This window comes from Gopherus evgoodei, chromosome 7, assembly GCF_007399415.2.
Source record: "Gopherus evgoodei ecotype Sinaloan lineage chromosome 7, rGopEvg1_v1.p, whole genome shotgun sequence".
NCBI lineage: Eukaryota > Metazoa > Chordata > Testudines > Testudinidae > Gopherus > Gopherus evgoodei.
Window position 1 is genome coordinate 68,073,749 of NC_044328.1, and position 19,508 is coordinate 68,093,256.

At 52.2% G+C, this 19,508-nt stretch overlaps 1 protein-coding gene across 1 annotated transcript; it reads right to left on the reverse strand.

Moving 5' to 3' along the window:
- Window positions 1–242: 242 nt before the first annotated feature.
- On the reverse strand, window positions 243–19,270 carry ECHS1 (enoyl-CoA hydratase, short chain 1). The gene is made up of 8 exons (XM_030570094.1): window positions 19,139–19,270; window positions 12,788–12,985; window positions 8,378–8,505; window positions 7,619–7,718; window positions 4,950–5,054; window positions 2,890–3,009; window positions 713–780; window positions 243–625 (listed from the first exon to the last, which is right to left on the reverse strand). Exons 1-8 carry the CDS (start codon window positions 19,230–19,232, stop codon window positions 560–562), a joined length of 879 nt encoding a protein of 292 aa, XP_030425954.1. The 5' UTR covers window positions 19,233–19,270; the 3' UTR covers window positions 243–559.
- Window positions 19,271–19,508: the final 238 nt, after the last annotated feature.

The window sequence follows — 19,508 nt, forward strand, 5'->3', positions numbered from 1 at the left end:
CAAGAGCACTTCTGAGGCTGGAGCCCCGAGTCCCCGCCCTGGGGAGAGGACAGCAGCCTAGCCAGGGCAGTGGGGTTTTGCTTAGTGACCAACCCAAAACCCAGAGCCCTCCTTTGTCTCCAGCTCTTGGAGCCAGCGCACCAAAGCGTTTGTCACATGCAGTCCGAACCAGCCCTCCCGTGGCAAGGTCAGTGCCACCAACACAGCCAGGGGAGCCCTTTAATAAAGATCACACGACAATCTCCATTTCTGATTTTCTTATCGTGAACAAAAGCGTCAGGTCATCTGAGATTCAGATCAGACGTGTTCCCTAAGCCTCATCACTTGATTATGTGGAAGGGCCAAAACTGCTAGGCTAGCTTACGGCAGGTCCTTCCCCAACACCGCGTGTAATGTAGCGTTTGTGAATCAAAGGGTCTTTCCTCCCAGGGCAGTGGCACAGGATTCGGAACCCGTACTGGTTACTGCCGGGCGCAACCTGCTGCGATGGTTATTTGTCAGTCCCACTAAGGCAGAGGCTCCGTCTCAGCAGGTCTGAGAGGACAAGGCACGCTGGCATTCAGTGGTCTGTGAAGTTTGCCTTTCTCTTCTCCACAAAGGCTGCCATCCCCTCCTTCCGGTCATCCTGAAAGAGAGAGAGAGGCTCAGGGGCACGGTCCGTACAACAGTAACTCTCCAGACAAGCAGCCCATGGGGCAGCACCTATACTCACCGTAGCAAAGGTGGCATAGAAGAGCCTCTTCTCCATTTTATTTCCCTCAGTCAGCGTCATCTCGAAGGCTGAAAAAGAGGAGCCAGTGGCAGACGCGGGTGAAAGTGGAGAGGATGGCTGGGTGTTTAACAATCACATCTAGCCTGTTCCCTGAGAGGAGAGTCCCCCAAGGACACCTAAAAGGTTTGTACTGCCCCACTGCAGCCTCTCCGAGGGAAGGCCAGAATCATGCACGTTTCAGACCTCTGCTCCCCTCCATCCAAGTTTCTTTACCAGCTCCTGGGTGGCAGGGCAGGGGGTCTCCCCAGTCTGCACCCGAAGCCGACTGACATTAAACCGGGGAGGTTTCAAAGAACCCCTTGCTCACGTGAAGCTACAGCACATTTGATTCCCCACCATCCCCATCTGTTTGTATGAACCCAGGACTGCGCTGTCTGAGATCTCCGGGGGCAGGCTGGGGTTTTGGCAGGTGTGCAGGCCAGCTGGGATGGCAGGATGAGCATGCCAGCTGGATGTTTGCACGAAAAGCATTGGCAGTGAAGGGGTAAACGTCGGCCTGCCCATAGTTCCCATTAACCCAGACCGTCACCCCATCTGGGCTAGCATGCCAGGCTGCCCACACGCACGTCACTGCAGCAGCTACACTCGTGCCACATTTGCAAGATTTTAGGCACAACCGGCAGATCTGATGAACCCAGACTTATCTTCACGACCATTACACTGCGATTGGCCAGACATGAGCCTGCAGAGCAGGGGTCACAAAGCTGAAGGTTAGAAGGGCCCCCCAGATCACCTAGTCTGGCCTCCTGTCTATCACAGGCCACCAAACCCAACCAGCCCCCGCAAACTAACCCAGCAACCAAAATGAGAACAAAGTATTACAGTCCATAGGAGGCTAGACTGCCATGCGCCACAGGCAAGGAACAGGAGAGACGAGGGACAGGTGACAGCTAGACACCTCGGACTTGAGGGGCATTCCTGGAATGGGCCATGGAGGGGGGTTAAAGGTGCAGGTGCCCTTAAAACCATGATACAGTAACTCCTCACTTAATGTCATCCTGGTTAACGCTGTTACATTGCTGATCAATTAGGGAACATGCTCATTTAAAGTTGTGCAATGCTCCCATTATAACATTGTTTGGCAGCCGCCTGCTTTGTCCACTGCTTGCAGAAAGAGCAGTCCATTGGAGCTAGCTGGTGGGGGCTTGGAACTAGAGTGGACCAGCAGCCTCCTTATCAGCTCCCCACACCCAAGTTCCCTGTGAGGCAGCTGCCCAGCAGGCTATCAGCTGTCCCCCTCCCCCACTGCCGTGTGCTGCTCCTGCCCTCTGCCTTGGAGCTGCTCCTGGGAGCCTCCTGCTTGCTGTGAGGTGGGGGAAGAGAGGGGCTAATGTCAGGGTATCCCCCTGCCCCCGCCCCTTGGTTACCCCATCTCCATAGTGCAGTGGGGGACACGACAGGGTTCAAGAGGGAGGGAGCTTGCTGGCAGCAGCTGCTGTCTCAACTTGCTGATCTATTTAAAAAGACAATGTACTTAGAGTGGCGTCACCGTACTTAAAGGGGCAATGCGCATCTCTCTCTGTCTCACACACCCTGTGTGTGTCTCTATCTCTTTCTGCAATGCTGTTTCCCCTCCCTCCATTCATGCCGTGTTAACCTTTGAGGGCTCAGCTGAGTGCTAGTTCATCATTTAGCAGTAAGGCATTCCCTGGGAAATATCCCACCCTCTGACTTCACCACCTCAACCAAGCTTCACAATCATCATTGCTGTGTACAGTATTAAACTGTTTGTTTAAAACTTATACTGTGTGTGTGTGTGTGTGTGTGTGTGTGTGTGTGTGTGTGTATGTATGTATGTATATGTGTATGTGTGTGTCTGGCGATAAAAAATTCCCTGGAACCTAACTCCCCTCATTTACATTAATTTTTATGGGATTCACTTAACATCATTTCGCTTAAAGTAGCATTTTTCAGGAACATACTTACAGCGTTAAGTGAGGAGTTATTGTACTATTTTTTTCATGCAAGTGCCTATTGTGGGAAACCATTCCTCAGCAAAGGCTGCCCTCTACGGCTATGGACCCAGAGCACCTCAGCCTCCCACTGAGGCCTGGTGGAGCCATGTCAGCCCAGTGCACCCACCCCCATGTTCAGCCATCACTCAGCACTGCCTGTACCTGCATTGACAGCTTCCTTGGCCATTGCTGTTACGAGTTTAGAATTCCCTGCAATCTTCTCCCCACAGCTGATGGCTTCTTCCAGCAGCTTCTCCGTGGGGTAGATTTTGCTGACCAGGCCTAGAGAGAAGGCAAGTTACTGGACCATCAGCACTTGGCACTCAACATTCCTGTGTCCTCACCAGACACCAACATTTGAGAACACGTTCACAACTCCCAGCCTCTGACCAGCCACAGAGCAGAACAATGGTGCCTGTCGGACAGTCTTGCCCAGGGTCCAGGAGATCCAGCGCATGAACCTCGGGTCAGTTAGCAGGCTCTGAACACAGTGCAAAGCCTCACTGGAGTAAAGCATGGGCATGGCCTAAGAGGCGACTGGGCATGAGCATCCCCTTCCATCCCCACACACCCACGTGTATTCAGAGCCATGGCTGCCACCACTTGAGCTGGACAGTTCCTAGTGCCCAGCACCACAGTGTGGAGGGGCTGGAAGCAGAGCAGGAAGCAGCATTCAAACCCAGCAGCTTCGGCCTGGCCATGCAGCCCTCTCGCCCTCAGGTGTGTGGGATTTGCAGGGCTGTGCAAAAGGCAGCTGGAGTCTTGGCCCCAAGTCAGCTCCAGCTGTGGGATCTTTATTGCTGATGGGGCCTGAGCCAGAAAGGGTCCGGCTGGACTCTGAACCCAGGCTGTGTTTCCCATTAGCAAACCCCTCATCCTTCTAAACTGAGCACAGCTGAGGGACACACTGGCATGGAGCCATGGGATGCCATTGCAGCGCCCACAGAAAGCTCCCACTGTCACCGCATTTTGGAGCTTCCCCTTGCAGCAGAGAAATGCCCGAGTGAAGCATGCGGAGGACATGGGAGACCACCATCCAAAGGCCACCCCATGCCGAGCTCCCGCTGTGCTTTAGACTGAACAGCAGCAGGCACCTCGCACCCTATCCCCCCTTGACTCACTGCCAGGAGGTACAATTGAAATCGCCGGATCCGGAGCTGTCAATAAGCGTGTGTCCAGCTACAGGGACAAAGGCCAAACTCCACCCGGGAGATGGAATGGGGGAGGGTTGTTACCCTTTCTATTCTATTCTAGCTATGGTCAGAGGGCTGCTGTCTACGCAGTGCCATGTTCCAGTCGAAAGCAATGCGGTTCCCTCCACCCAACATCATCAGCTGCTGAGTGCATCCCTTCCCGATGGGGATCTGGCCACCCTGCATAGGGCCATGGTGTGCAAAGAGCTGGCTTCCTGCTGGACCCCTCGCCTGCTGGGTTGGGCTGAAGAGCTCTTGAACTGATTTATCACTATCAGCTTCCCCACAGGAACTGGGGAGTAACAGTGAAGGGAGAATGCCTGGGGGAGAAAATCCTTCCCAGTAATGTCCCCTTCTCTCTGAATGGTTTATCCCAGGACACGGCAAAGAGACACAACGCCAGGCAGTGGACCCTCTGCACTAGGAGCGCCAGGGAGAGGGCTGGGCAAATGTTTGACAGAGATGGGATCAGCGTGGAAGAATCAGTCATAAGAGAGAAGAGCCATGTGCCCCTAGCAGCCTCCAGCCAGGTATGTTCCTAGAGGACACCTTTGCGTCCTGGCCAGTCTGCAGCCTGGGGAAGCCACCTCCTGCTCCACGCTACAGGGATGGCTGGGCCACATATGGAGCAGGGAATAGCTGGCTTTAAGGAACAGTGATGGATTTGCACTCCGCAGGGCTGTGAGGCCCAGTTGTGCGTGGCAGCAGAGGATGCACTCTCTCCCCTGACTTGTTTAGTTAATTGACACATGCTCAAGGCACCGAGCCAGGAGGGTCTCAGTCGTCCATGGATCCTCAGATGGGGAGCCCTCCCCAGGAGCCATGCGTTCCGGAGAAGGGCATGAAGTGACAGTTTTAGTCAGCTGGCAAGTGCCAAGACCCACCCTCATCCAGACCAGAAATGATGCCTGAGCAGCACTCACAGATTGTCCTCTCACCCAGAGCACGGGTACAGGAAATCTCCCCTCCCTCCCCATCCAGTGCCGCAGGAAGGGCCTGGTGGGAAGGTGTACACGCTTGTGCCCATACCTGCTTCTTTGGCTTCCTGAGCAGAGATCCTATCTCCGGTTAGGACCATTTCCATTGCCAGGGACTTGCCCACTGTTCTCGTGAGTCTCTGAGTCCCACCAGCTCCTGTGGTTAATTAGGAAGGCCGCAATTAGCTTGCAAGGCTCAGTCAGGAGGAATTTCCTAAATAAACACACCTTGATCACACACGTGCAACGGGTCAGGTCTGTGCACACGGGGCGGCAGCACAGCAAGGAGAAGAGGAAGGGGTGGGCAGGGAGACAAGCTGTTGGATCCTTATGTGACACACAGTAAGAGATGAGTGCGTTTCTACCTGCTGCTGTTATTTTATCACAGGGCTCTAGCTTTGTCCTGGGGCTTAAAGGTTTCACCATACCCCGTACCCCTGCCCCGTGGAATTATGGGGCACACTTGCCTGCCATTCTCTCTGTATGTAACCACTTGAACTATTCTCTGCACAGACGTAGGCAAAGGGACCCTGCTACAAGTACATTTCTTGAGCATCTGGGATCTGAGATCGGGGCAAGCTCAGGAATCCTTTTCCTTTTATGGGTCTTTAAAGTGAGCACGTGATTGACAGCTGCCCTGTGTTCGGACACAGGCATGCAGGTCTATCAATAGCTACCAGTCAAAAACCAGAGGGTAAATCAGGCTAATTACTGAACGCAAGGCTCCAGATGACCCAACAATAGCACCACCTGATCTTGGAGGAGATGAGGAAGTGTCTAATGGGCAAGAAAGTAACCTGACATCATATCTAGCAGGTGCAAGACCTACAGATTCCTGGTGTTAGATTGGGGTTGGCAACCTTTCAGAAGTGCTGTGCCGACTTTTCATTTATTCACTTTAATTTAAGGTTTCACGTGCCGGTAATACAGTTTAATGTTTTTTAGAAGGTCTCTCTACAAGTCTATATATTATATAACTAAACTAGTGTTGTATTGTAAAATAAACAAGGTTTTCAAAATGTTTAAGAAGCTTCATTTAAAATTAAATTAAAATGTTGATCTTACGCTGCTGTCGGCTGTTCACCTAGGCCAGCAGTGGGCTGAGCGGAGCCTGCGGCCGGGACCCCGGCTGGTAAAGGGCCAGGGGCCAGAACCCCAGACCAGCAGCGAGTTGTGCAGGGCTGGCGACCGGGACACCAGACTGGCAGTGGAATGAGCATCTCAGCCCACTGCCGCTCAGGGGTTCCATCCGCCAGCTCCTGCCCGGCTGCCAGAGCTGCTCAACCCGCTACCGACCTGGGGTCCCAGCCCTGCCCACATACAGTGGGTACCTGTCTTCTCCCTGGTTCTGACTCATTCTCTCTCTCTGCACTGAGCTGAGGGTGGGAGTGCACTGAGCAGAGGGCTGGGGGTGAAAGAGCAGGCTGGGGGTTGGGGTGTAGAGTCTGGCCAGGATCTAGAATGAGGGAAGGGGTTGGGGGCAAGAGATTTGGGTGTGGAGCGTTTACCTGGGCAACTCCCATTTGGTGCGAGGGGTGCAGTTGAGAATGTGCATGGTGGGGTGCAGGAGCTCCCATTTGGTGCTCAGAGTGGGGGGTGCATGGGGTGTGGGTGGGCTGGGTATGTGTGGGGGGTGCAAGAGTCAGGGCAGAGGGCTGGGGCCATGTGAGGGAGGTGCAGGTGTCAGGGTATGCGGTGTGGGGGGCCTGAGTATGTGTGGGGGTGCCAGAGTCAGGGCTGGGGTCTGGGGGAGGGGTGAAGGAGTTCAGCAGAGGGCTGGGTGTGTGAAAGGGGGACACAGGGCTCAGGGCAGGGGCCTGGGGGAGTGGGGCTGCAGGGCTCAGGGCAGGGGCCTGGGGGGTATGTGGGGCTGCAGGGCTCAGGGCTGGGTGTGTATGTGTGGTGGGGGTCAGGGCAGAGGGCTGGGGGTGCTCACAGCAGGGGGCTGGAGGGGATATGCCCTGATTCCACCACCACCCTCACTTCCCCAAGGCCTGTCCTTTTTCTTCTCTGCCTCCGAATACGCTGACTCCACTCCTCTCCGACCCCCTCCCTCGTAAGGGCTATCAGCTGATCAGCCAGCAAGGAGGGAGGGACAGAGAGGAAGAGGAGGAGGAGGGGCAGGAACCCAGCACACTGCAGGAAGAGGCAGGGGAGCCATCAGGACCAAGCTTCTGACGCCTGCCCCCGCTTGCCATCTTTGGCATGCGTGCCATAGGTTGTCGACCCCTGTGTTAGATACATACATGAAAAAACCGATACCAGCCAAGCCCAGAGCATTAAAAGGCAGCAGGAACAGTGAAGGAGGAATGGGACCAGAGATTGGTGTGGTCATTTTAAAAAAGGGAGGAAGACGCATGTCAGAGATCAGAGCGGGCTTTTACTGTGAAGTAGGAAGTTGTCAGACAGTGATACTTGTCTCTGCACACCACAAGAGGGCTGTCAGCATTCAAAAGCCTGGTAATTAGGGATTCTGAACTAACCAAGCCCATAAGAGATGCCTTGGTCTGAACTGATCACACTCATGTCTTTATCTGAGTTACCAGAATGCGACAGTTTCCATGCTCCATCTACCACATGTCACTGGGACTCTCACAGTAACTTTCAACGTGTCTTTTTAAAAGCGTTCATTTCCCTAATGCCACTAGCCAGTGCAAAGGCTGGGAAGGGGCTTGGCCACCCTAGATGCTCACAGGCAGGAGTGTACTCAACATGGGTTACCTGGAATGGTTCCCAGCAAGATTTCGGGTTGCCCAAACTGCGCCTTCTCACCAGCATAGATGATATCGCACATCATGGCCAGCTCACAGCCACCGCCCAGCTTCGGGGGAGAGAGGAGCATGGGTTAGAACCGGCACAGTGACACCCGGCACATGAGGGTTTCTTGCAGTCAAGCTAGGCCCCATGGGATCAGAGGCCTCGCAGTCTGTGCTGTACTCATCCACAGCAGGGGAGGGGGAACTAAAGTCACTTGCCCACAGTCACCCAAGGAGCATATGGCTGATCCAGGGCCTGAACCCCCTTATTCCAAGTTCCCATCTGATGCCCTAACCAGCACAGAGCTATAGAACTCACTCAAGGAGCCCAAAGAGAAACAGCTTAGTACGAACCATTCCAAGGCCCACTCCTCTCTTCCAGGAGAGACTAAGGGCAAGGGATAGGACATTCCCCCAGGGGTCAAGGGAGGAAGGCAGAGCTGCTTCCTGGGCAAAGCAGGAGCAAAAAACTCCACAGCCAGAGCTGCAGGGAAGGAGCGAGTGTTTGGATGCTGTTTATCCTGCTGCTTTGACTCAAACATTTTCCATTAGCCCTCTGCATAAAAAGTATATTAAGGCTACCACAATTCCCAGTTAAGACTGGCATTTGGGTCTGCCTGGAGCTGGCTGAGACAATGACACAGAAGTTAACCATGGTACAATATTTACCAAGAAACATTCTAGGCTGTGAGGGTAGATTAAGGAACGGAAAACCCAAACTCACAGCATATCCATTCACAGCTGCTATGACCGGCTTCCGGACCAGAGAGACTCTGTTCCAATGTGCAAGGAAACTGCCCCCGTAACATTCCTGGAAGGTTCTGTTCTGCATCTCCTTTATATCTGCTCCAGCTGAAAGAGAGAATATTGTGTAGACAAGATGAACTGGGAAACGACCATCCTTGGGCCATGTGTTGTTGCAGCCCTGTTGGTCCCAGGATATTAGATGTTATTCAGTAGAACAGAGAAACAGCTCTGTGTAAGCTCGAAAGCTTCTCTCTCCCACCAACAGAGGCTGGTCCAATACACGATATTACCTCCTCTCCCACTTTGTCTCGCTAACATCCCTTGATCAGTAAGTGGTCAGCACTAGATTGGTTTGCTTAAAGCTTACGGGGCCTCTTGAAATAGTTTCAGGTCCAACCCCTGCCTCCAAGTTGCCCTGATAAGATTTGTGATTTGGAGAAAAAAAAAAATCACAGAAATCATCCTATTTTGTAAAAGTTTTCTTTCCTCCTGTTACTATGTGAAAAACTGATAGATGGGGGAAAGGATTCTTAGCTCTGGTCTACACTACAGGGTTAGGTCGAATTTAGTCATGTTAGGTCAATTTTAAAATGAATGCATCCACACAACCAACCTTGTTCCGTCGACTTAAAGGGCTCTTAAAATCGATTTCTGTACTCCTCCCCGGTGAGTGGGGTAGCACTAAAATCGACCTTGCTGGGTCGAATTTGGGGCAGCGTGTATACAAACCAATGGTATTGGCCTCCAGGAGCTATCCCAGAGTCCTCCCCCGTGTGACCGCTCTGGACAGCATTTTGAACTTCAATGCACTAGCCAGGTACACAAGAAAACCTCTGGGAACGTTTGAATTTCATTCCCTGTTTGGTCAGCGTGGCAAACTCAGCAGCACAGGTGACCATGCAGTCCCCCCAGAATTGTAGAGCATAGAATGTTACCACGCTCCCCCCTATCATCTCCATCTCTGAGGTTATCACAGAATAGAAAGTGAAAAAAAAAACGCACTCGCGGTGACATGTTTTCCGAGCTCATGCAGTCCTCCCACATTGATAGGGCATAGCCAGGGCCGGTGCAACCATTTAGGCAACCGCCATTTGGGAGGCGCCATTTTCTTCGGCAGCAACCATGGCAGCTGGATCTTCAGCCACCCTCGTCGCTGCCAGGAGCTGGGGCAGGGGAGCACAAGGAGGGCCGCTTGCAGCAAGTGGCAGGGAGGAACATGCAGGGGAACACCCGCCCCAGCTCACCCCTGCCCGCCTCCTTCCCAAGCACGCTGTGGCTGCTTCAGTTCTCCTGCCTCCCAGGCTTGCGGCGCCAATAAGCGTAGGCGTTGCAAGCCTGGGAGGTGGCAGAAGTGAAGCAGCGACGGCGTGCTCGTGCATGGAGCAGGAGTGAGCTACGGCAGGGGGGTGCCTCAGGGCAGAGGGTGGGGAGCTGCCACAAGGGGGGGGTGCCTCAGGGTGGGGGTGGGAGGGCGCAAGGTGGAAGTTTCGCCTAGGGCGCAAAACATCCTTGCATCGACCCTGGGCACAGCTTAACACATGGAGACATTCAGTGGCACAGGCCAGGAAAGAATTAAGTGAGCGCGAAGAGTGGAGGAAGGATGCGATGCTGAGGCTAATGGGGGAGCAAACTGACATGATGAAGCACCTGTTGGAGCTGTAGGAAAGCCAACAAGAGCACAGACCCCCACTGCACTCATCGTATAACTGCCTCCTCTCTTCCCCATGTTTCATAGCCTCCTCACCCGGATGCCCAAGAACGCGCGGGGGGAGGCTCCGGGCACCCAGCCACTCCACTCCAGAGGATGGCCCAAGCAACAGAAGGCTGTCATTCAAACAGTTTGATTTTTAGTGTGGCTACAAAAGCAATGTGGCCTTGTCCTTCCCTCCTCCCCCACCCCACCTGGGCTACCTTGTCCGTTATCTCATTTTTTTTAATTAAGAAAGAATGAATGGTTTCAAAACAACAGTTACTTTATTTCAATGGGGGAAGGGTGGCTGGCTTACAGGGAATTAAAATCAACAAAGGGGGCAGGTTTGCATCAAGCAGAAACACACACAACTGTCACACCGAAGCCTGGCCAGTCATGAAACTGGTTTTCAAAGCCTCTCTGATGCATGTGCCTTGCTGTGATCTTCTAATTGCCCTGGTGTCTGGTTGCTTAAAATTGGACACTAGGCGATTTGCCTCAACCTTCCATCCCACCATAAACATCTCCCCTCTACTCTCACAGATATTATGGAGCACACAGCAAGCAGCAATAACAATGGGAATGTTGGTTACTCTGAGGTCTGACCTAGTCAGCAAACAGCACCAGCAAGCTTTTAAACGTCCAAAGGCAAGTTCTACCATCATTCTGCACTTGCTCAGCCTATAGTTGAACTGCTCCTTACTACTGTGCAGGCTTCATGAGCCATGGGAGCAAGGGATAGGCTGGGGTAGGTGTGACCCTGCGGTGCTGCCGGGTGGGAGAGCAGCCTGAGGCAGAAGCCTCCAGCTCGCATGATATTCCAGGCAGGACTCAATCTCCATGAGACAAAACTTAAAGAAGAGAATGACCTGGAGTCTCTGGCTCCCATTCGATGCTCTAAGACGAAGATAGCCGTGTCTGTCCAAGTGCCCCTGATTGACCTCACCAAGGTCTGCCAGGAGCACCAAGGAGATGTATGATGGCTATCAGTCCTACTGCACCATCTGCCGCAAAGGCAAGGAGCTGCTGCTGTGTAGCAATGCAGTACTGCGTCTGCCAGCAGCACCCAGGAGACGTACGGTGACAGCGAGCTGAGTGGGCTCCAAGCTTGCCCTGGTATGGCGTCTGCATAGGCAATCCAGGAAAAAAGGCGTGAAACGATTGTCTGTCGTTGCTTTTACAGAGGGAGGGAGGGAGGCCTGACGACATGTACCCAAAACCACCCAAAACAATGTTTTTGCCCCATCAGGCATTGGGAGCTTAACCCAGAAGTCCAACAGGCAGCGGAGACTGCGGGAACTGTGGGATAGCTACCCACAGTGCACTGCTCTGTAAGTCAGTGCTAGCCACGGTAGTGAGGATGCATTCTGCTGACTTAATGTGCTTAGTGTGGACGTATGCAGCCGACTGTATAAAATCGGTTTCTAAAAATGGACTTCTATAAAATCGACCTAATTTCGTAGTGTAGACATACCCTTAGACTGTACTGGGGAACCCAGAAAACTGACTCTACACTCAGAGCTCCCTCACTGAAAAAGAGAAAAATATTTTCTCTATTTTTTCTCCCATACAGTGATCTTAAGGGTTACTTGTAGGAAGAGCAGTAGATAACATATGCTCAGACAAAGGTGTGATGCTTAAGTTGAGCTTTTCTTTAACAAGAGCACTTGTCACATTGCATGCTTGAAAGTCATGGTTATAGTATCTGGCCTTAAAAATAATCCCCTATCCTTGGGGCTTCACACTGGGTTCTCAGTGGCAAAGCCAGACCCTAGCCATGATTCAGGTGTGAATTGTTTTTTTACCCAGGAGAAGGACTGGAAGCTCTAGTGTTTGGACATTTAAAATCCAACTGGACAAACACTAAGGGTACGTCTACACTAGAAACACTGTGACTGTGCCGCCGCAACGCTCAGGTGTAGACACTTCCTGCAGTGACAGAAGGGGTTCTTTCATCGCTGTAGTAAATCCACCTCTGCGAAGCAGCAGCTGGGTTGACTAAAGAATTCTCCCATTGACCTGGCAGCGTCTACACTGGGATGAAGGTCAGCTTCATTACATTGCATAGGGGATGACGTTTTTCACAGCCCTGAGCAACGCAGTTAAGCCCATCTAGCTCTGTATTGCAGGCCAGCCCTGGGAAGCATCCTTCACTAGCCCTTGGTACAAGAGGGGCCTTTCCCATCTCTAATGCTCACAAGTCTCTGAACGTTCTGGGGGGAGCAGTCAACCACTTGGGATCCCCAGAACTATCAGTGGCTTCATGCCCTGCATCTCTCACACACAGCTGGGTTCTCCCCTTTCCAAGAGGAGCGGGAATGAGGCTCCTCCATCTGAAACCAGACCTATGACAGAAGTCACCAATTCCCCTTCCCAAACTCCAGTCTCATTTTCCTCTGCAAGTGCTCCCACTAGGAACAGAAGAGCTCCCTAGCACTGCCATCCACAAGGGAGGGCATCTAGAGGGCAGCTCCCAGTTGGGCTCAGAGTTTTCCCATAGTTCTCACATCCTCTTCACTGGGAGACAAAGCATTTAAAAGCAGCAGCAGTCACCCCGAGGCCTTTGCAGATCGTGAGCCCCCACCTACCAATGGCAAGTGGGTGGCTAAGGCAAAGCAGCTTCCAGCCCACCCATGTTGCTATGGGATGTGCTGACCAAGCCTCCCCAGAGAGCCCTTGGGTGCCCTCTCTGCCTACCTGCGAAGGCTTTCTCGCTGCCAGTGATGACGATGGCTCCCACATCTGGGTCCTTCTCGAAGAAGTCCAGGGCCTGGTTCATCTCATTCATCAGGCCATCGCAGAGGGCATTCAAGGCCTTGGGGCGGTTCAGCTGGATCACTCCTACATTCTGCTTCGCCCCTTTCTTCTCCACCATGAGATACTGGAACTGAGTGCCTGCCGGGGGAAGGGACACCGGCACATCATTACAGCAGTGGGCAGGACTGCATGGGATGGACCTGCTTTCTGGCAGGCTGGGATCTCCCTCCTATCCTGCAAAGGCAAGCACCCGCCCCTCCTCTGCCCAAGCCATCCCACAATGCACTTCTTCCAGGGCCCCCGTGACCACGCTCCTGCACCAGTGTGGAGCAGTTCTGTTGCTTGCTGACTCTGGGCTTCACAAGTTTGCTCTGCTGGCTAATGTCCTGCACTGAGAGCAACTCAGGACAGGGCTGGTTTCCTATGGTTATGAGCACAAAGTCAACACCCGCCTGCTGCTTTCCCTGGCATTTTTACAATGCACAGGGGTTGCCCCTGCTAGCTGGGGACTGCACAGCCTGACCAGTGGCTGTGGGAGCTGGGCAGGCTGTAGGGGCCTCCTCTCCAGGGCAATGCCTGGTATGCAGCTCAACTATCCCATACCCAGACTGCTGGAACTCCTACCTTGTGTAGTAAGAGGAGGCCCTGAATATAAACCTTGGTATCAAGGCCTGGTATGAGGCCTAAGGCCTGAACTAAAGTAATGGTCAGGACTTTGCTAACATAAAGCAAAGTTAAGCTGTGAGCCAGAGGCAGGCCCTGCTCACAGAAGCTGGCAAGGAAGAGGCTGATGCTGCAAAAAGAGACATACCTAAAAAGGTACTGGACACCAGATATCAGAATATTTGCATACTTGTACACTCCACACAGATAACAAGGCACAGGCTGACCCATCCCAATGACAGGGCCAAAAGGGTAATATGACAGATAGAGTTGTTTTGTTTGAACCAATATGTACAAGGTGAGAGGCGGCACCTTACTACGTAGAGGGGTTGTACCTTGCTACATAGAGGGGTTGCACCTCAATATGTCAGGAGTGATGTGTAACTTGTTTGTACCTGTGTATAAGAATGCATCCCTGGGGTGGTGTCTTTGTCCAGCCTAGGGGGCAATGGAAAGTCCCGCCACTGACTGAGCTGAGTCCATTGCCAGGGAGCACATAAGTATTGGATAGTTGCACCTTAGCAGCATCTTGGACTTTGTTTTCCACGGAGCTGGAGACTGTGTTTCTCTTTGACAATAAATCTGGCCGACGTGCCTTCGTACCTTACTAGAGTCTGTGGTCATTGGGGGTTTTCTTCGGGTCTGCTGTGTCAGCTATTTTTGAAGAGTCGGGACAGCACACAGAGGGAACACACGCACGCAGCCAAGTGATATCAACATTGAACAGAGCAGAGCACCACACCGGTAGCATGTGACAACACCTTGTACCTTAGGTGGCTCCACATTTCATTTCAGCCTCTGGCTGACAGCTCTTTAAAGCCCTCCCTACCTGCTAGAACGGAGAAGCATTCTGTGTCTTTCCACTCGACTGCTGCAGGACTCTCTCCCTTATGTACCCTCTCCTAGAGCCTCTTAGCCCTGTGTTGTGGGGAGAGTTGGGAGAGATGATCTCTATTATTCTGTCCCTTCTCCCAGCCTTCAGCGTTGGCCCCCTCCCCACGGATTATCTAGTGCCAGTCTTGGTTTAGAACTTCCCCAGGGAGCAGTGACATGGACACAGTCTTGTCTATTTCACAGCTGGGGCTGGTTCAAACCAACCAGAGCCTAGATAATTTCACTATATTGCTGCTCCGGAACTTCTGGGCAGCAGCAGCAGAGGCACTGGGGAGTCTGCAGTCTCAGGGAGATAGGGCTGAATCTGGTATCCCGTTTGGAAAGTTTTGTTCAAAATCACTGAGGCCAGCAAGCTACTTTAAAATCATTCACACTTAGCTCTTATTTAGCAATTGTCAGCAGAGGACAGAGGCACTTTGCAAAGGCGGGTTGTACCATTATCCCATTTTATAGGGCCTTGCTGGGTAAAGACTAGCCTAAGATCACACCAAAAATCAATGGCAGAACATGGCACTGAACCCAGAAGTCCTGGATCCTAGTCCAGCAAAAAGTGACAAATGAAATTGTAAATTCTGCAGAAGCTGATGGTGTAAACCCAATCCCCTTCCCATGCCATTGGTAGAGGACATAACTAAGCCCTCCACCAAGTACCTGCAGCCTGCAGAAAAGCAGCAATAATCCAAGATACTTCTGGGTTAAAAGGTGCAGCCTCCACAACCAGGAACCTCCAATAAAATGCATTGCACTTGAATAGAAATCCCTTCAATTGTTCTGTTTTTTAACTCATGAAAGTCGTCTCCCCAGGCTTGAGCGAACCTGGACAATGATGGGGTTCAAGCACTATCTCACTGTAGCTGGCCTTGACAGGACCTATTTTTCTATCCAGATCCTGCTTTACATCACAACAGCAGCTGTGACCCCTTTGGCAGCACCACCAATGACAGATCCAACAGTGAGCCTGGCTGCATGCACTGATTAAAGGGGCACTGTCGATTGGAATTTCAAAAAAAAATAAAAAACACACCAAAAAAACCATTTTCTGATGCTCTGTGCAGGGGTACCATAAATTCAGACTTTATTCTTAAATTCCAATTTAAAAGTGTCTAAGAGTTTTCCAGCTCCTCTGCTGAGTTTTATAAGGATCTTTTTCCAATTAGCTGTCTTCCCCTCTCTGACTAGCCAGGAGACCAGTGAAACTGACTCTGCAAGGTGCTGTCAAATGCATAATGCACAACTGAAAGGAGAGGAAAATATGTTTTCCCGAACAATCTTTCAGTTGTGGGAATGTTGTGTTGCACAAGGGGCTCTGTTCAGGAGTCCTGCATCATATTGGAGGACAGGAGCCTTATGTACAACTTTAACAACAGATGGCACAACAGTAAGGTTGATTTTCAAGTTGACCTTGAAGTTGGTGCCCTTTGAAGTCAAATTCCTGAATTAACTGGATGGAAGTGGACTGATCGAATAAACTGATCTATATATGCACCATTAGTATGAAAGTCTCATAAAAGAGCAGCAGATCTCATCCTGTGTAAACAGAATTAAAGCATTCTACATACACGTCTCTCAATATTTCTGTATTGCACCTAACCGGTGCTAAGTGTAATTCATAGACAGCTTTTATAGTTCTCAAAGCATTTTTCAAAGGAAGGTCAGGATCATCACGCCACTTTACAGATGACAAAGAGGAGGGGAAATGATTGCAAGTGTGCTTTTTTGCGCAGGGGGCTGCAATTGTTCTGGTCGCTTACTCCACAACTGACATCATAACCCTCCACTGGTGAGATCAGTAGGACCTTAAGTGAGGACATTTGCAGGCAGATGCTTAAAGGAACAAACATCCAGTTTACACATCAGGCCCCGCAGAAGGTTTAGTTACGCTAAATAAGTTTTATTGCCCAAAAGCATTATGATGGCTAGCATCTACCTTGAGTAACCAAAAAAGGGGAGAAGAATACATGGAGAAATCAAGTTTAAAGGAAAGCATAACCAGATCCAGCTTCCAACCCAGCTCAGACTACAGCTCCCCTCAAATACGCCAGGAGCATCAACTCCAATATGCTGCTCAGCACCAACCTTCCACTGAGAGAGCACAATGCCTGAATCCTGCTTCATTGGTCAGATTTGAAAGAATGCTGCCCTAAAAAAAAGTCACGCTAATCATTTCCTGTCCAAAAGATATGGGAGCCAATCATACATGCACCCACACTTCAGACACCCATCCATAAAATCATAGAATTGGAAGGGACCTTGGGAGGTCTTCAAGTCCAGTCCCCTGCACTCATGGTAGGGCTAAGTATTATCTAGCCCATCCCTGACAGTGTTTGTCTAACCTGCTCTTAAAAATCCTCAATGATGGAGATTCCACAACCTCCCTTGGCAATTTATTCCAGTGCTTAACCACCTTGACAATTAGGAAGTTTTTTGTAATGTATAGCCTAAACCGCCATTGCTTCTTGTCCTATCCTCAGAGGTTAAGAGCAACAATTCTTCTCCCTCCTCCTTGTAACAACCAATCCACAGGACTTTCCACACACGTGTGAGGAAAAGCAAACCAGGCACATTACAAAGGCTCTTGCTTCATCCCTCTCCCCTAGTCAGTAATGCCAACTTGGAAGCACTCTCTTTTCCTCCCATTACTATTTTAGTTCCGTTTCTCATCCCCTCCCCTTATTTTAATCTGGCAAGCCAGTACCTGCACTTTGTGTAAATCTCTCCTGAAGCCTCACTTCTCCTCCTGAAAAGTGAATAATTTCACATGACACAAAGGCGTTGTCTCCACTGGCAAGTGAAAGACAAAACTTTTGTTGGTCAGAGGTGTTAAAAAAAACACACACACACCCTCGAAAGACAAAAGTTTTGTTGACAACAACTGCGGGTGTGAACAGCACTCAGTGGCAGCAGCGCTCTCCTGCCCACAATGCTAACGCCACGCCACTCGTTGGGGGTGGACGTTTTTTTGTCAGCACGGGAGCTCTCTCCTGCCAACAAACCGCGGCTATACTGCGTGCCTTTTAATAGCACGACATGGCCATGTCGCTAAAAGCTGTATAGTGCAGACACAACCTAAGTTATGTTCAGCCTAGTCTGTGTCTGTCTTGTTTACGCTGTATTTTATTTGGGGCTGTTGTCAGGTGTGCCTTGTACTATGACGGGTACATTGTCTGTGCTTCACAGAGCAACACAAACTATTCTCCAGAGCATTCAACAAATGCCCAGAGAACCAACAGTACCAAGCAGGAGGAATCTGCAAAAGGCTCTGAACACACTGAGCTAGTTAGTGCTGCAAAATTGAAATTAACATTCCCGCGACTACGCCAGAGCAGCGTGGCAGAACCCAGCCTGTGAGAGGTCAGTCTTTTGGTCTGCAATTAAAATAGACCCTTATTTTTCCATCATCCTCACCATAGCAATCGTGGGTGAGGAGATTTGGGCCTAGGCCGCTGGTAAATTTTATGAGGCTGGTGTCAGAAAAGAATCCGGTACAAAATGATGACCAGTAGGAACCTACCTGGGTGTAGCTCCCAACAGCCATTCAGTTTCCCATACAAGTGGCAGCCCAGCTCCTAGCATCAGCAGCATCACAATGTCCCCTTACCAGCACGCCTGGAGACTGACCTTGCCTCTCAGCAGGCCTGAGGCACACTGTGGGGCAGCACAGGGAAGGCTTACCCTGCTGCCCATTCTAAACCTGACCTTAGATACAGGTTTTCCTTTTCCAGGGCAGCACATCCGGTCCCTTCCATGAGCCCTGCATTAGCTGAGGAAGAAGTGAATGTGGAGGCCTCGCATACAGGCTCCCGTCACCCTGCGCCCTGCTGGCATGGCCTTTAACACATCCACATCAGTCGCGGGAGCTGTCTGCACAAGGCGAGGGAAGAGGGTATGACCAGGTGGCCCCATGCCAGTCCTCAGGCAAGCCCCTGGAACCAGACTGAGGGACTGACAGCTGTGAGGTGCTGTCATGGGTGCACAGGGCCCCATGCCCACAAAGCACAGTGGGTGCAAAGAGTGCCTCAGAAGTCAACAGGACTGACAGCTCCCCCATCACCTCAGAGGGGAAATAGGGCAGCAGGCACAGCTCTGGCATTACTTCTGTCCACAGTGCAACGCAGCCCTGAACTCCTGGGTGGCACCTCCAGGGGTGGGCAGCAAGTAGCAAGGGAGTGAGACAGGAGCTTCTGGGGGAATACATAGATTGGACAGAGCAGAGTTCAACTCAGGAGAACTTTGCCCTCTGCTTTCGGGCAATAACTCCAGAGCTGGCCAAACTGGCTGGGCCTGAGGCCCCTGCATAAACTTCCAGACAACAATCTCAAAGCATGGCACTGCCCCCCACCCCACCCCACCCCATCTGCAAGGATCCCCAGGCTGCCCGCTCAGGCTGACAGAGTGGGGTGGGGCAGTGCAGGGAGCCAGTTCTGTGGGGCAGGCCCCTCTCCCAGGGAGGTGAGGGAGCACACACAGACAGAGCACACCAGGGTCCAGAGGGGCTCCCCACACCACCCCGCACACAACTGGCAATGCTAGCCAGAGAGCAGAGCCATCGCCCGATGAGCCAGACGGGGAGGGGCAGCAGGCTCCAGAGCGTAGAGCTAGTGTGCCGAGCACCCTGCAGGGAACTAAATCACCCCACTGTCCCCCAGCCCCCCACTATTCCCCGGGACCCCACCCGTCCCCACAACCGCCCCCGCACTGTCGCCAGCACCTGCACACCCGCCCCCGGCCGCTCACCCGCCGAGCTGAGCCGAATCGGGGCTCGCAGCAGCAGGCGGGCTGGAGCTGGGGCCCGGGCCGGACGGAGCAGCGCACGGAGCGCAACAGCCATGGCAGAGCTGAGCCACGAGACCCGGAACCCCGCCCCCAGCACCCGATAGGCTTAGCCCCGCCCCCAGCACCGGATCGGCATAGCCCCGCCCCTGCCCCGCCCCCAGCACCCGATAGGCATAGCCCCGCCCCTGCCCCGCCCCCAGCACCCGATCAGGGATGATGGACTGTGGGTGGGTTCAGTGGAGGGGGAGAGTCAGGGGACTGTGGGTGGGTTCAGGGGAGAATCGTGGGTGTTGGTAGGCTGAGGAGAGGGGTAGAATCAGGGGGCCATGGG